The 17,529-nt window shown below is 34.8% G+C and overlaps 1 protein-coding gene across 1 annotated transcript in view; it reads right to left on the reverse strand.

Annotated features, from left to right (window-relative positions):
- The window catches only part of LOC128242491 (uncharacterized), a 44,581-nt gene that overhangs the window by 3,698 nt on the left and 23,354 nt on the right, over positions 1–17,529 (reverse strand). The window contains exons 36-55 of the mRNA XM_052959653.1: positions 17,205–17,380; positions 15,742–15,880; positions 15,493–15,578; positions 14,974–15,168; positions 14,526–14,652; positions 13,788–13,990; positions 13,166–13,302; positions 12,218–12,429; positions 11,821–12,077; positions 11,274–11,478; positions 10,928–11,071; positions 10,316–10,475; positions 9,611–9,750; positions 9,294–9,367; positions 8,860–9,114; positions 7,305–7,592; positions 6,483–6,604; positions 6,123–6,154; positions 4,176–4,400; positions 628–840 (exon numbers count right to left, since the gene is read on the reverse strand). Coding sequence (XP_052815613.1) covers positions 628–840; positions 4,176–4,400; positions 6,123–6,154; positions 6,483–6,604; positions 7,305–7,592; positions 8,860–9,114; positions 9,294–9,367; positions 9,611–9,750; positions 10,316–10,475; positions 10,928–11,071; positions 11,274–11,478; positions 11,821–12,077; positions 12,218–12,429; positions 13,166–13,302; positions 13,788–13,990; positions 14,526–14,652; positions 14,974–15,168; positions 15,493–15,578; positions 15,742–15,880; positions 17,205–17,380 — 3,390 coding nt within the window. The remainder of the gene's footprint in view (positions 1–627; positions 841–4,175; positions 4,401–6,122; positions 6,155–6,482; positions 6,605–7,304; positions 7,593–8,859; positions 9,115–9,293; positions 9,368–9,610; positions 9,751–10,315; positions 10,476–10,927; positions 11,072–11,273; positions 11,479–11,820; positions 12,078–12,217; positions 12,430–13,165; positions 13,303–13,787; positions 13,991–14,525; positions 14,653–14,973; positions 15,169–15,492; positions 15,579–15,741; positions 15,881–17,204; positions 17,381–17,529) is intronic.

The following is a 17,529-nucleotide window of genomic DNA, read 5'->3' on the forward strand; positions in this document are numbered from 1 at the left end:
GTTTAATTTGAAAGAAATGAGCATAAAACTCGGTATTTCTACATTATGAGACTACAGTAGACCACAGTAAATATTTTAGCATTCACCAATCAATTAATATTTTTGCACTTTCTGCTATTAAATACACGGTTACAATCTTGTTATCAGTAAATAATATTTTCCATAATGCATTATATTGTAAGTAGTTAAAGGTTTATCACTCAAAATTAATGTTTCTTATACATGTGTATGTATTGATTTTGATTAAGAGTGTCACTTTGAAAAATTGGATTGGACATAAGGATGCCTTTTGCTTTCAATATCTGTTTTATATTTTGATTCTAGTAGATAAAAGTTGTATATTCGTATCTCGACACGAGTCAGCATTTTATTCGGTGATAAACAATAATTGAATAATTTTTCTTAAGACGTCTCTGAAATAAATATACGGAGATAATGCATACCCCAGGGGTAGGTTATAATGATGTTCTGAAGCCTATGGTATAAACCTGGAAATTGTAGGTGTTTAGATGGAGAAGAGCACTGTTAAAAAGACCAATAACTGTGAATTGTCGTCATACACTCGTACATGTAACACAAGGCAAGAAGAAAAACAGTGAAAAGTTAGTTTGCTATCTACACGACTACCTTTGCCGTTGCTGTCGTCGTCATCATCGTTTTCATCGTCCAAGCTTTTCTCGGTGTAAGCGAAGCTTCCCGTCTTGAATGTAAGTGCCTGGCCATCGGGTGAGGTGAAGGAGACGGAGTTGCTTGTGAACGTTGTTTCCAATGTGTAAGCCATCTGGCCGAGAGTTTTTGAACCAGAGCTCTCGATAAGCTCGAACGATACAATGATTGACCCTGCAAAACAAACGTTCGTATGATCATGAAGCTGTTTATGACATTACTTGCACTAATGTTTTAAGAACACATGCACAAGGATACGCAAAATAGCAAACATGTACATGCAGTTGGATGATAGAGACAAAGTAATCCAGGACTTACACACTGCATATACCCTGATTGGTATGTCAGCTAAAACCGAACTTCACCGTAATATTCACTGAGAAATATGTATATATATAATTGATACCTCAACAATATGTATATACAATTACATCGTTGCGCACGATGGTGATACCTCAACAATATGTATATATACAATTACACCGTTGCGCACGATGGTGATACCTCAACAATATGTATATATACAATTACACCGTTGCGCACGATGGTGATACCTCAACAATATGTATATATACAATAACACCGTTGCGCACGATGGTGATACCTCAACAATATGTATCGTCTAGATCGACTAACTTTGTCCATTCACAATTAGATATATCAAGATTAAATGTTGTTTCAATCTTATATCAATATATTGGTTAATGATTGGCATGGACTTTAAGTATCTTCCATGGCCGAGAGTGTAAGATAGGTTCATTCCGACCCGAGCGTAGGGTGTTTCGCGGAAACGAGGTTTACCGAGTTTCCGCAAAACACCCTGCGCTCGGGTCGGGATGAAACTATCTTACACGAGCGGCTATGGTAGATGCTTTTTCTCCCACCTCAGTTAAACAAAATTAAGTAGAAATATATTTTTTGCTGGAACTCTTTTGTGCTTAGTGAAAATAATTGCGTATGGATATGCGATAGCACGTGGTTGTCATGGATATGCGCGCAGTGATTCGGGTTATGTTAACAGTCAATTCGATCTTTAAATAGTTCGGAGGAGAGTGACGCATTATTTTCTTGAAATGTGCGTGAAAACTGATTTATAGTGACATTTGAAGCGAGAAATAATTAATTAGCGTTCTAAATATTTCCATAAGACAAGGTTTCCATGATGCTACAGACGACAGTCTTCAACAAGGGAGGTAATTATAATGTGACGCCCGTTAAAAAGGAGTTCCATACGGGCATTTTATCTTCGCCCGTGTCCAAGATAAGTATATCTAGCATGGTTAAATTATTGGATCTACTTATCTGAGGTGGGAGAAATAGCTATTTTTTAGTTATCAATTATATTAACATTACGTTTAAGTCAAACAAGTCAGACAAATACGAGTCCTTGCCCGTGTGAGAATATCGAATAGACGCAGCGGCAGATTGTCATACGGATGTCATCTGGATTATATATACAAGCGTTTGTTATTAATGCAAAACGAAAATTGCTGGTTATTTATATTCTATGTAAGTTTTATGTCTTTATTTAGCGTTGGCGATAATTCTATATCTAATGTTAACAGTATGTCTAATACAGCGTCAATGATTATTCTAATGTCTATGTCAATAGCATGTCTAATGCAGCATCCTCAATTGTTCTGTATTTGTTAATAAAAGTCTAATACAGCGTCTACAAATATTTCAAATAAGTCAATATTAACATTATGTCTAATACAGCGTCTATGAGTATTAAATCTTAATATCATGTCTAATACAGCGTCTATGATTTTTATATCTTAATATTATGTCTAATACAGCGTCTATGAGTATTATATCTTAATATTATGTCTAATACAGCGTCTATGAGTATAATATCTTTATATTAAGTCTAATACAGCGTCTATGAGTATGATATCTTAATGTTATGTCTAATACAGCGTCTATGATTATTATATCTTAATATTATGTCTAATACAGCGACGATGATTATTATATCTTAATATTATGTCTAATACAGCGTCTATGATTTTTATATCTTAATATTATGTCTAATACAGCGTCTATGAGTATTATATCTTAATATTATGTCTAATACAGCGACGATGATTATTATATCTTTATATTAAGTCTAATACAGCGTCTATGAGTATGATATCTTAATGTTATGTCTAATACAGCGTCTATGATTATTATATCTTAATATTATGTTTAATACAGCGACGATGATTATTATATCTTAATATTATGTCTAATACAGCGTCTATGATTTTTATATCTTAATATTATGTATAATACAGCGTCTATGATTATTATATATTAATAGTATGTCTAATATAGCGTCTATATCTTAATAGTATGTCTAATACAGCGTATATGAGTATTATATCTTAATATTATGTCTAATACAGCGTCTATGAGTATTATATCTTAATATTATGTCTAATACAGCGTCTATGAGTATTATATCTTAATACTATGTCTAAAACAGCGTCTATGATTATTTTATCTTAATGTTATGTCTAATATAGCGACGATGATTATTTTATCTTAATATTATGTCTAATACAGCGACGATGATTATTCGATATGCTATGCTAATCTTATGGCTTATGTAGCATCGATACATATTTTAGAATTTTAAGTGGTCTCATTCCAAAATAGTAGGTGAAATATAATAATTTTTTCAATGCTTTTAGTTTTTACCCTCAAGTAAAAAAGGTCAATCTTAGCGCTTATATCTCAAAATAAAAATACGGCATCTATGTTTTCGTGCAGAAAGCAACTTTTGAAAGTAATTGGCAGTATAAATGTATATACAGTCTCCATTATAACAATGACGGATTCGATGGGAAAATATCGGTAAACGTAGCAAACTCATAACTAAAATGTAATTAAATCTTTTTCATTATTGACCCTCCACCTTACGTTAAATACCAGCCATCTAATTTGACTGCGATTGTCTGTCATTTGTATAAGGATATTTTAATACACATACGGATAATATGATTGCTAATGCAGATATAAGTTTATCATAAAATGGAGGTTGTGATAAGTTAAACATGAGTGCGACATATATTATATTTACTTAATGCTGCACTCTCACAGATTGAAGGTTTTGACAACTTTTTTTATTTTTATTTTTTGTCTTGGAACGAGCCAATTTTTGCGAAAATGCATGGAAACCAGTTATAAAAGACTGCTGACAAAAAAATTCTATCGCAGATTTTTATATTCAAGATAAAAAAAAGTGTTTTATGCATTTTTCTTAAACCGTTTGTAACGCCATAAAACATTAATTTTCGAACGGAAATATAAAAATCTGCGATCAGATCTTTCGTCAGCAATCTTTTACATTGGATTTCAGATATTTTAGCAAAAATTTGCTCTTTCCAAGACAAAATTAACAAAAGATGTAAAAACGGTATATCTGTGAGAGTGCAGCTTTAAATTCGATACAACTGAAAAAAATACTTTCATACTACATACATGAGATAGGAATATCTCCCTTCTATTAATATATACGATACCTTGTTTGAGTTCTAAGTTTTGAATGCTGCCAACAGGTACCCCAGTTTGGCTATAAATTTGTTGTTTGAGGTTGTCTTTGAACTCGGACATCGACGTGATCACATCAAAGTTATTCGTAAACGTGAACACAATGAGCAGGAAGTCGGTTGAAAACTGAATGCTTTTTGAAGGCACGACCGTTGTTTGTTCAGCGGAGTTTGTAGCTGTTGTGCTGCTCATGTCAGCTGAAAAATAGTCAAATAAGAGATACTCTTATCAGTTTTACTCTTTATCAATACCCCAAACTTGAGATTAACCTGTTACATATAGCCCGGAATTAACATAACAGGGTTTTCCCATGCCGGTACAAATAAAAGGTGAATTTTGAGCTATTGAAATTCGTGTAACAGTCCAATGACTCTATTGTTCGTGAGTAACATGTGTATATTTCAACGGTTGAAATTTTGTTTGTACCGGAGGATTAGGTCGGAAAAAACAGAATAGCTATAATTCAGGGTTACAACTGTATCCGACCCATAAATTGGTATAAATTTATGCCCGTTGACCCTCTGTTTCCTGGTGTCACTTGTAACAGTTTTATGTTCAGATAAAGAAAATACAATTATAATACTTAAAATGATATAATAAATTAGCTTTTTGATCATGAAATATTGCGAAATGGGTATTTTCACTTCGGATTTCAGTTGAAATAAAGAGAAACTAAATAAACTGTAGTAACTGTATGCATAATGTATGTTGAGGGGATTTTTCATAAAAGCAATCAATCAGCAAGCAATTACATTTCTAAACACACCAATAGCATATGGGGTCACCAGGAATCAAAAGTTAAAATGATTGTTAAACAAACTGTGAGAGCAATCACGTTATTTGTGGATCGGATTTTCGATGCACAGTGTCTTTCTGTAAAGACATAGGCAGCGCCTCATCAACGATCTGTATTCTTGACATAGCATACATACATTCGAAACCCGTTGGCTCGATAAACAAGGTTATCTCCCTTGGTTAATGGCGGGATAAACTCCAAACCTGTTGTGAAGTCGCCATTAACCCACCTCTTTATACCTGTGTTAACATATATATATATATATATATATATTGCGTTTTCACATGCTTTTACTTAAATGTAAACTGTGATATAATAAAAGAATATTGAATTGAATTGAATTGAATTGAAAAATTGAACATAGCTAAAATATTTATAATCAAATAAAGTATAAGTAGTAGTAGTAGTTTAACAACTGACCGGTCAAAATACTACGAGCCTTGCGAATATCGAGCCAAGCGGGACTGTTTGAGTAAAAAATCGATCAACGAGGTAATCGAGTCAAGCGATATCGAGCCAAGCGGGACTGTTTGAGTAAAAAATCGGTCAACGAGGTAATCGAGTCAAGCGATATCGAGCCAAAGGCAAAGGGTTTCGATTGTAGCTCAAAATATAATATGTGTTTTGATCTCCTTTCACTAATGAAATGTGTTAAAGATCGCGTAGCATATTTGACTTAGTTACATTCTTTTCGGTTTATTCCATAGCCTATGCCATACATTTCATGTTGTATAACAATTTGTCCATACCACTTTTAAAAACACAAAACATTTAAAGTTGTAATAATATAATTCAATTCGAAATAAATCGATTTTTTGGTCACGTAAATCACACATAATTGGATTTTGAAAAAAAAAAAATGAAAAATACGGCAAATCTCGATCTACGGTATTTGGTCGTACGTTTGTTATTAGGACGGCAAAATACATATAGCTGACGAATATATCATTGCCAGTGAGGGTTTCAAAAGTGAAGGATTTAAATCCATTTGATAAAAATGGTCATACCCTTTACTGTGTCTGAAAAGGGGACCTAAATGTTTAAATGATCATGGGTTTTAATTAGACGTCTTTAAGGGATTTGATCGCGAATATTTCCGTTCAATACAATAGTTTTCACTTACTTGTGTCCTCTGTTTTAAGGATTTCAAAGACGCTGAAATGAAAAATGAGTACCTAATTTATACGAAAATACAAGAAAAATAATTTATAAGGAAACATAGAAATAAAACAAAAAGCGCGTACTACCAAATACTTTCATAATACAAAGGTATGTATCAGTCGAAACTCGCTATGTCGAATTCCGTTTTCTCGAGGTTCTGGTTATGTCGATACTTTTCAAACTTGTATGATTAAGTTTTACGCTTTTTGTATTTCGCTTATATCGAATGCTCGTTATCTCAGTATCGTATTTTCAGAGCTCTCAAGGACTTCGACATAGCGAGTTTTGATTAGAAAGAGAAGACACTTATTTAACTTAGTACCCGATAATTCCGACAGCGTTGCACGTGCAGGTTGTGATGTTCATACCAGTGTCACTATCGAAGGTTGGGTCTGTCTCCGTACACTTTCCACCGAGCCAATCGTCATTCAACCACATCAGACACTGAAAATGGTGCGTTGTGATACTACTTTCAATCTTCATACAGAATTATAATACTGCCAACGTTATTTTACGTCGTATCTTGGTGTATTTCGAGACAATCACTTAATTTTTCATCATACTCAAAATATACTTAAATGTGCTATGTTTCTAGAATGACCTACAATATATATATATATATGTGTGTGTGTGTGTGTGTGTGTGTGTGTGTGTGCGTGTGTGTGTGTGTGTGTGTGTGTGTGTGTGTGTGCGTGTGTTTGTGTGTGTGTGTGTGTGTGTGTGTCTGTGTGTGTAACTACTCAAGTCAGTTGGCAAAGTAAAAAGAACGTCGCCGATATGAGCGTTATCGAATACAACGACGCTTATAGTTTAGCGTCGCTGTGTTATGTTCAAACATACTTATGCCTATAATTGATTGTGCCTATTTTATTGTGATAATTATGTAAACATTGTAGTTCAGTATTTGTTTTTATTTTACGTCCGTCAATATTGAATTATATGACAAGCTTTGTATGTATTGAAATGTTTGAATCACGAGTCGTATTGACAAAACTCAAACATGTATTTTGTACATATTGATACTTACTAAAAGTTATTCTTCCCCTTCTATAATGCATAGATGATAACCTAACAATTAGATAATTATTATTTTACATAATTATTATTTACGGTGATTGTATACGATTAATTGAGTATTAAATACCTTATAATTGTTAAGCTCAGTATCAATAGGTCCTTCAAGTGTTAATTTAACTTGTAAAGGACTATCCATCGTTGGTAGGTCAACTTCGCAATAAGTTTCGGGATTGATGAATTTAAGAATAACCAGATCACTTTTGCGCGTCGGCGGAACAATTTCAACCGGAGCGGTCAGTGAGACGGTGTCTACATTGAGCTGAACGGAAGCGATGCAGACGTCATTGCAGATGGCATCGGGCGCGCATGCCCATGTATCGTTGAAGAAGTCTTTGATGAAACCACCGTACTGTACCTGTAGAAAGATTCAACATATGGTGAATAGAGGACGCCTTCGTGACGGCCTTTATTGAGTCGTGTTCGTTGTGTAAACATGTACCCGTCAAAATCGACAAAAGCCGTGGCGGATGATTTTCATGTTAAAAAAACGATTCGAGAAGTGATACAGGCCGTCAGAAAAAAACAACATTATATCGAATAATTCCTGTTACTAATATGTAGCGTGGAAAGGATTTTTCAAAACTGCGTGCTGTATTTTCACTTTTGAGTGTAGAAAAGGAAATTGATATGCATAAAATAAATAGCAAAACATGTATGTTTCTTTAAAGGTACTATGCAGTGACTATGTCAACACCGTTGATTTGGCTTAAGATATGTCTATTTATAACGTCTGAACTGAAAATTCCGAACTTTTGCGAATATTTACGATGTAGTAGCCGACTAATCATATTCGCATATTGTACTTTTCCGATATTGTCCATCATCGGGAAAGTCCGGTTTCTCATTCGTAAATTTTCGTCGTGACGTCAGAGTCGTTACTCGTCTCCGCCATATTGTTTATTTACATTGAAAAGAACGACACGGATGTTAGTTTAAGTGTGGAATATTAATTAGTGTAAACAATGGGACGGTCTCGGTGTTGTGTTGGGGGATGTAGCAATGTGCCAGGAAATGGAATTAGTCTGCACACATTTCCCAAAGAAGAGAAACTCCGGAAACAATGGATTCGTTCAATTCAGATGACTGGGTCTGAGTGTTCAAGGGCCGGATGGCAAGGTCCCTCGAAAAACGGTTCCGCAAATGCACAGCTTGTGTGTTCTGAGCATTTTGAGTTGACAATGTTCACGATGACTACCAGAACTAAATGGAGTCTCGGTCTAGCCTATAGAACTGCTTTAATAGACGAAGCTATAAATGCCGGGGTGGGGTTAACCGCCTTGTAACTGTCAGCGGAACAATAGTTCAAGGGGCGGCGGGAGTATACTAGTTTTTGAGTAATAAAGCTCACACTTGTCCCAACATTTACCAGTATTAGCAACGTTAAACAATTAAGGAGCTGGGGTGGTATTCAATATGCGACTTTAGACAATCTCATGGACATACATCATTGACTTCATTCACTCTATTGGTCTAATATTAACAACAAGTAGTCCGATTAGCTACATCATTTTTAGATCAAAATAAGAGCAATTTTGAATACCATCCCTGGCTTCAAGTGATATTTTCGAAAATACTTAAAAATACAGAGTTTACAAATTCTAAACATGCAATGTGTTGCATACCTTGGCAGGATGAGTCACCTCAGCACAGTTTGCGCAGCTCACAAGAACATCTCCAGTTCCAATGATGGACATGTCCGTTGTGTGAACTCTCACATAAGCTTTTTCTGCCGGGGCGGTCCATGCATCGAGTCCGCTAAAAGCCTGGCACATTCCAATCATTATGTTTTCAATAAGGTTCAAGTAAAGATTTGCCTCCACGCTAGACATCGTTGTTTCTGATATTGTCACATCATACGCTTCAAGGAGGGTAACAGCCTATGTAATGAAACAAGACACACATAATACTTTGTTGATACTGGATAAACAAGCTATAGATACATGTGTAAACATATAGATAAACGTATTATAGATAAACCAATTTAGACGTATTTTTTAAAATAATCTAATCGAACTGATTCATTTTCCTCATGATAATTTCTATGTTTCATAATAACCTGTGTTTGCTGGATTCCTGAAGGATTGGAATATTCTTGACATTCGGTTGATCGCCTTTTCCGCCTCCGGTTTACTGTAATATAACCCAATATAACTCATAAAATTATATCATTTAATTCCAAATATCTAGTTGATACAACACATAGATGAAAAATCATTGTACAAAGAAAATTGCATATCATCATATGGTACTCAAAATCATTTTGACATGATAGGGAAATGTATTAAACTTGAACTAAATTATATTAATAATTCGAATGTTTTAATTGTGCATACGATTTCATAAGAACTGTATTATAATTTGGCAGACATGTACCTGATTGTCCTGTCCTACGCCTCCCGAGTTCGCTTCCGGTCCTCATAATTGAATCTTTTGTCTCCGAGCTGATGGCGGCTGGATTTTGCTTCACAACAGCTGAAGACGACCCAAGAACTTCAAACCCATACTCGATATCACTGAATTATTAAAAACAGCCAATTGGCATTTCATTAAAAACAAGAACAGATGATTGAATGTGTTGCTTACAACAACGTGAAAAACACAGAAAGGACAAATAATTTTTGATAAACGATCTTTTGATAATTATGTTTTTTATATGTGTTGTATTTTGTGTCTCAAATGGATTGCCTGTTAGGCTTTGACCTTTAATAATGCAATGAAAACTACAGGGAAAAGCCCAATGGTAAAATCATGGGTATAAACCATGCTTGAAAGCACAAAGTAATGGCGAAATAGACACTGAACGAAAGACACACAACGCGAAAGCACCACAAAAAAACCTAACATGCGCTAAAATAGCCTTATCAATAAATGATAGAAATATAGCCTTAGATCGGTCCGTGAATCATGAGTATTAAACTAGATTATATGCACATAACCTGCAGTTGTGCCAACATTTATCAATAATTTCCAAATCTAAAATATTTAACCATTTTTTCCAAAAATGCGACACGACTTTTCATAAAGTGTCCATTGCATTATTAATGAATTGGAGTTAAAATAGTCAATCAATTAACATACTCCTCTACATCTTCCAGCGCATCTGTAATTGCATCATTTGAGGCATCAGTTAACACTTGATCTGTTTGCTCGCTTTCTTCCAATGTCAAGTCGTTGGATGAGAGGTCAAGGAAGGCTTTTGCAACATTCAGCAATAAGGTTAATATGTCATCGGAGCCACCTTTTTAACAGAGAGAAGGTATATTATCAATATAATTACCTTTTGTTCGATACTTTATGTTTGTACAAACATCATACAGCTTGTCATTCCCTTTGTCCGACATTAATCACCTCCATCACGCATTATGTGATGATGATTAAAGTTAAACTTTGAGCTCAACTTTAATTTATCAAAACTTAAAAACAATATCGCATAAACATATTCAAAAACACAAACAAAACAAACAGGCAAAAAAATTGTATAGCAGAAATTCAGCTATTTTCGTTCGTGCAGGCAGACATCTCTTCTCGTTAAGCGAGATCACTATGTAGGTGATTACGGTTTTTAATGTTTTATTAACATATCGATATATTCAAGATGCATGAGCATACGATGAACGGTCATGTATGAAATTAGCAGCTTTCCAATATTCACATATTTTATGATATTGAATGAAAAATATATATATATACCGTTGATCACAAGTTTCCCCAAATCGAAAACTATAGTAACAATATTTTGTGATTCAATCGCTGTGACGCTTAAAGTTGTTTCTGTCAATGCACTAGAGCACATCCTGTATGAGTTGCAGCATCTTGCACCCACTTTGAAATTACCTGTAACAAATAACATTGAATACCAAACCTGAGTGTTTGGATGACATTTTGGTACAGGTTCCTGCACGAATATTTCTGACAATAAATACTAGCTTTGCTGGACATCGAACCATTGCAAACCTAACAAATACAAAGACGTAAAAGTTTATATACCATAATATGCAATGCTGCAAATTTATGTAATTATAAGTAAAAGAATAACCTTCTGGCAAAGTAAAGTCCTTTAACCCTTGCAGCAAGGAATTTGGGTGTGGGTTTAGTTTAATCGCATCCTGCTCCACCCCGCCTTCGGCAAAATAGTAGAACCAGCACCGAAGGTCATCGCCGTCAAGGTCATCCCACCAGTTGTGCAACTGTATGGTGATGGGTGTGGACAAAGCCCTCAACTCGTTACCATCGTAAAAAATCTTTTGGACAAATAAATACAGTACGTTGAAAATGTTTACTAAAATTGATAGGAACGATAGTATATCTAGGCAACAATTTAATGACTCTATTAAACGTGATCAAGTCTCTTTAAAGAGACAGACAACAGTCGACTAAAGAATGGTACAGGTAAATGATTAAATAATAATGGTCATCTAAGCATGGCGTTAACTTAACTAACACGTTAAACACTTGGTAATTTATTAGCTAACATGATTTGTAATAATTGTCTAAATAGTATGTTATATGTCCTTTCAAGACTTAACTACGAATCACAACTCTGATTTACATGCCTTTAATCATTTTATTCTTTTTGTTCTTACCTCGATTGAGCCAGCAATTGGCACCGACACCACGCTAATTCTAATTAGCTCTCTTGCTGTTAGCTGATAACCATCCTGTACATTATATCCCTCAATTACAAGCCCATATTGCTCACCAGGAACAAGGGAAAATCGGGTAAGGTCTATTTCGATTCCACACGGAAAGGATAGCATCTCATCATACTGCAATGCACGTTCTAGTCTTCCGTCGAGGAGATCCGATTCATGCAATGGCATCAATGACAGATCTGCATTGTCTGAAAAGTGAGTATGTGCTCGAGAATGTTTTTTTTATCTTATATTGTAAATATATACACTATTTATTAAATGTGAAAACACGCTTGTTTTTTAAACGAAACAGTGTCCTGGAAATGTCAGAAAATATCAAAATATCTACCTTTAGCAGATTCGGGATTCCAAACATATTTCTTCATTTGCTTGCATCTCGCTTTGATCGTCAGGGTCTCATCCGATGACTTCACGGCTAACACATTGTCTTTTACATTAATGACGGGGGCTTTGACCACAATTGGAACCGATTTATACTGAATTTCCAACGTTGTAGACTTCGTCGATTTTCCTCGTTGTAAGGTAAGCGTCCATTTTTCCCTAAATATGAATAGAATCTTTGTTGCAAGCATATCCATTTAAAAAAACAGAGGGGACATGAATACATGAAATTGTTGTTGTTTTTTAATTTGTTGTGTTAGGACATGAGTATCGAGAATATGAGCACTGCGAAAGGTGCGTTACAGTTGATAAAGGGAAGCAACCCATTCATTAGTTAAAGGTGCTCTATTACTCCCAAATTAAGATTTATCACATCTAATACAATTATTTGAATATACCGAAAAGGATTAACAAATGTCGAAAACAATGGAGCTTTTAATGGATACCGAGTTTACTTTTAAAGAAATGTGCAAAACACGGTATTGCTACCTTACAATCGACGATAGTACATCGCAATAAATATTTTAGCCAATCATCATTTAATGTTTTTGCGTTTTCAGCTGTTAAATACACTTTTATAATATTGTTATCAGTTATTAAAAATTTCCATAAATGCATTATTTAGTAAGTAGTTGAGGGTTCATCACTCAAAATTTATGTTTGATATACATGTGCATATATTGATTTTGAATAAGAGTGTTAAATGTGCTACACATAGGCATTTTTCCATTGTGAACATTTACACCAGGTTCATTTTCAAGTAAGTTATGGTCAAATGTTGAAGGATGACGTCATTACAACGACGATATCACTCGTGCTTAGACTATTCCTAACGGTTATTTTTTGCAATAAAATGCAACAACAACAGACGAGAAAAAATGGAAATAAAACCAACTTAAGATCCCTGTCCGATGGTTTGATTCTGTCGTTTGCCGGAACCACAGCAGAGAGTCCATCGCGTACAACGTCCTCTACTTGTCCGTTGACAAGTTCCCTACACGGTAGAAACGTTTCTTCTCCATACAGATTATTCTTAAAAAAAACAACAACAATGTTTTAAAGCAGAGAAAGTAATGATCAACAATCATGTCTTAAGGATTGAATGTTTAAGTATTGCGGTGCATCTGTATAAGCAAACCATCGGTCATTGAAAGGCTAATGCACGACTATCCATGCACTGACCAAATATATTATTACACCGCAATTCTAAAATATCCTATACATATTTACACTCAATTGAACGTGGAATAAACATTCGACCGTTTGAACAGCGGCAGCTTAAATGACGTCACTTGTTTCGTTGCAGTTTCATACACACACGCAATAAACGTCATTTGACCATTCATAATGGTCGTTTTTGTAAATTCAGAGATTTTCCGAAACCGTTGCATTCATCGAAGTATGAATGCAAGTCTAAGAATATGCGTCCATCTAAGGAAGCGTGATAGGGGTGTCAATGTTATAGTTCCTCAAAACAGCTGTCTTTGTATATGGAACATAAAATATGACAGTTTTACCTCACACATATAGATGCAGTTTAGATTCTCAGTGTTCATAGCATCCTCGAGATCCATACATCCAAGTTGCAAATCTTCGGCAAATGTATGTTCAATGGAAGGGGAATGTATCGCTTGGCCACTGACAGTAATCCTTGGTTCAAGGGATTTCGGTTTAGTGGTGAACGTCACACTTGTTGAAATGTCTTGGCCAGAGTACTTGACTAGATACGAGAAAAGTATTATGTTTCTTTTTGTCGCCAAATTAAAATTACAATTTGTGGAATGTGGTCGGGATACCACAAACAACAGTTACAAAAATGGATAAGAAAAAGCATTATATATACACAATTATTTTCAATGAAATATTTGATATATTTTATGAATTTTTATCATTGTATATAGCTACTACCAGATTGCCATATCTTGAATATGAAACGATGTAATGAATTCTAAGATATGAAACCGGTAGGAAGTATTCTATAAAAAGTCAGAATCTGTGACATATGACTTCTATAATTGTCTTTCACTGTTAAAATCGAAAAAGTAAAGGAAACGAAAAAGGTTATTTGCACATGAACGTATTCAAGTAAAATCTAAATATTATTAATAATAATCAGGCAATGTTAATAAGACGGGCAGCGTCGTAATATTCTGTCAAGATTCAGCTGTTTACAAATCCAATTAAATCAATCTTCAAGTGTACTTGAACAAAGCAGTCTTTCTGAAAATTCAACTAAATGCATCTACATATCTCACCTTTGCATGTAACTTCATGCTCAGTATCATACTTAAGCCATCCTGATGGAATAACGGGTCGTCTTTTCTGGGCATTGTCAGGAATAACGTACACGGGGTCAACTGACCATTCGTATTCTATCCCATTCTGACAAAAGCAGTATAAAATGTTGAAGATACAAACACGTTTGAGTCTGGCATTACGAAATATGAGTTGCTTCAAATACGGTAATTTGCAAGCATTTGCCAAGGGATAAACTGAACAAATAGTTTTACGACTGTGACAGAAACTTCAATACATTTGCGGTTTGCCAATATTGACATGTGTGTCAACCTCAACCGAAATGGTATTTATTTTCATTTAGTAATTACCAAAATAAACGTTAATGCACGAAGACGACATTAGCGACGACGTTTAAAACATACGACTTTTAGTATATCTTAAAAGTAACAAGTACAACAGTCTCACCACTTCTACACAAGTTTCCAAGTCACAGGAAAGTGGTATTCTTGAATCAGCGTCTACCAAATCGCCCTGCTGTACACCGTATATATTGACCATAGCCTCCAAACTTGCATCACGTCTGATGTTGACGGTATCGGTTCCGCTGTGTGGCCCGGCTTCCCATGTCACAGTAAAACTGTACAGGATATTGTCTACCATCTGAAATGCCAAACATTATATCTCATTTGATTGTTTTGTGGTGACAATAACTATACACTGTGTATTTGAGTTATCAATATTAAGGCGACTGCGGTTGAGTTTTAAATGTCCATTCAAGTCATAGCTTTGAGACTTCAAAAACGAATTGGCTTCTATGAAAATATACGTTAGTGTTGTAGAAGAATCGAAGTAGCTTACCTAATTTCGAATCAACAACATTTACATTTCAGTTGCCCTTTCAGCCATTAAAACAAAGCAAGCATTTATGAAACGCATTTGATTTGCAAAAGAATGTGATTTGTTTAGTGTATAACACTCACTTACCATTGTAGCATTTATAACAAAGACATTCTTTCTGGATGCCTCCTCAAGCTGAGCAATAGATGCTGTAACCTCTTCCGTCGCGGTATCTAAATTGTTTATACAATCAAAAAAGTCAAAGTTTTTCGAGAAGAAGTCAATTAATTGGTAGGTAAACAGCTAAGGGAGGGGCTAGGCCCATTACAATTTTTGGTGATAACAAATGCACGCCACTCTTGCTAGGTTCGTACAGAACAAGTTCGTCTCATTTACCCTGGTTTTCGACTGTAATTGTCCAAGAATATGTCGGGTTCCAACAACCGGCATTCGAAACTCGGAGAACTATGGCAACATCGGTGCAACCCACAACGTCTGGAATTCTATCGCGCAAAATGAGAACATCTGGAGTGCCCTAAACAATAAACGCAACAAATTTAAAATTTGACAAGTGCATTCAAATCATCTTGTGAAGCTTGTGAAGCCAAGGTGAAGAACCTCATTTACCCTTCATCAGTTTTATACCTGTGGTGTTCATATGTAGAATCAGATGCAATGGGATGTTGTTCAGGCCAAAGATGTAGAACACTTCTAGACCTTGGATGCATAAAAGAACAATGGGATTTTTCAAACTGAAATATCGGCTGTTAAGAGGAAGTGTTAAATGACCAAACCAAACGTATGAGCACATCATACTTTAAAACCTATAATAACTGCAACATAATTTTCTGCCGTACCTTTTCTACAGAAACATGGGTTTAAATAGGAATAAGGTGTAAATAACGTTACGCTACAAGATTCTTCAGAATTCTATAGGTAAGGAAATATGGATTGTCTTTGGGCAATAATGCCAAAATAAGTTCTTTGTTTCCACTAACATCTCCTAAAAAGTGTAGGTAGTTGGGATAACTTTTGTTGTTTATATATTTGGAAAACTGGGATTCAATACCAAACCGATCTAAACCAGGGTATATCATCACTACTGTACAGCATTTAAGGTATTAAATGGTCAAATTTTAAAATCTTCCCCTAAAAAGATACACATTTTTACAGGAAATTACAAATGAAAATTCTCTCTATGGCAAAATGAAGTGTAGGGTCGGGAGGGAGATAATTTTATAAGGTTCGGTCGGTAGAGTAAGGGGAAACAAACTATTTGTTAAACACCTGTATGTCTTATGGCCAAAGACATGAAAGTAAGTAAATATCAGTTATCGTGTATAAAAATGTTCATATCACATATCAAATGTCATATGTGAAAAGAATATGGGTTATTGTTTAGTTTAAACGTGTTAATCTAATGACACTAATAATTTATTCATGTTTGCTTTTTAGTTCGTCAATAAGACCAAACCAAATTGTTGTTACATTCAACGGGTTTACTGCGACTTTCTTTTTCCAAAAATAAAAATGCTGAAAAGCAACGCAGAAACATGTTGCATTGTGTCTTCGACAACTCCGAAAGAATGGAGCATGCATATAAAATGAATAGTTTATTAAATGTTTCCCTTTACTTCACTTAGAATGGTGAATAATGTTGCAATCGTTCAGAATGATCATTATAAATTGTAATTATGTAGGATTAAATTCGCATTCACCCGCTGCTGTTTTTAAAAGAAATTTAAAACACAAATATTTTTTTTTATTGCGAACGAATTATTTTTCGAATAATTTATTTCATTCACGACCAAAAAGCCCGTCGAATACAAAATTAAACTGATGTGACGTAAACAATATACCTCTCCAGATGTATCTGCCTGCAATGTTACTTGACCAGAGGCATAGTGGATATTCTCGGTATTAAATTCGAAAGCGTGTGCAATCGCATTTTCCTTTAATGTCAGTACGCTGCCGTCTGGGATCACTGTTGCATATTTCATTACCAAAGTATTGCCATACACCATACAGACTGAATCTGAAAAAGTAAGACATAGCTTTATATTGTTATTTGCCGAAAGGAGCATATCAAAAACCGGCAGAAATATCGACATTAGTCATGTCATATCATTTCTTATCTTAGTACACAAGTTTATGATATCTTTCTTGGCTTCACAGGTATATTTT

The sequence above is a fragment of the Mya arenaria genome, chromosome 8, assembly GCF_026914265.1.
Source record: "Mya arenaria isolate MELC-2E11 chromosome 8, ASM2691426v1".
NCBI lineage: Eukaryota > Metazoa > Mollusca > Bivalvia > Myida > Myidae > Mya > Mya arenaria.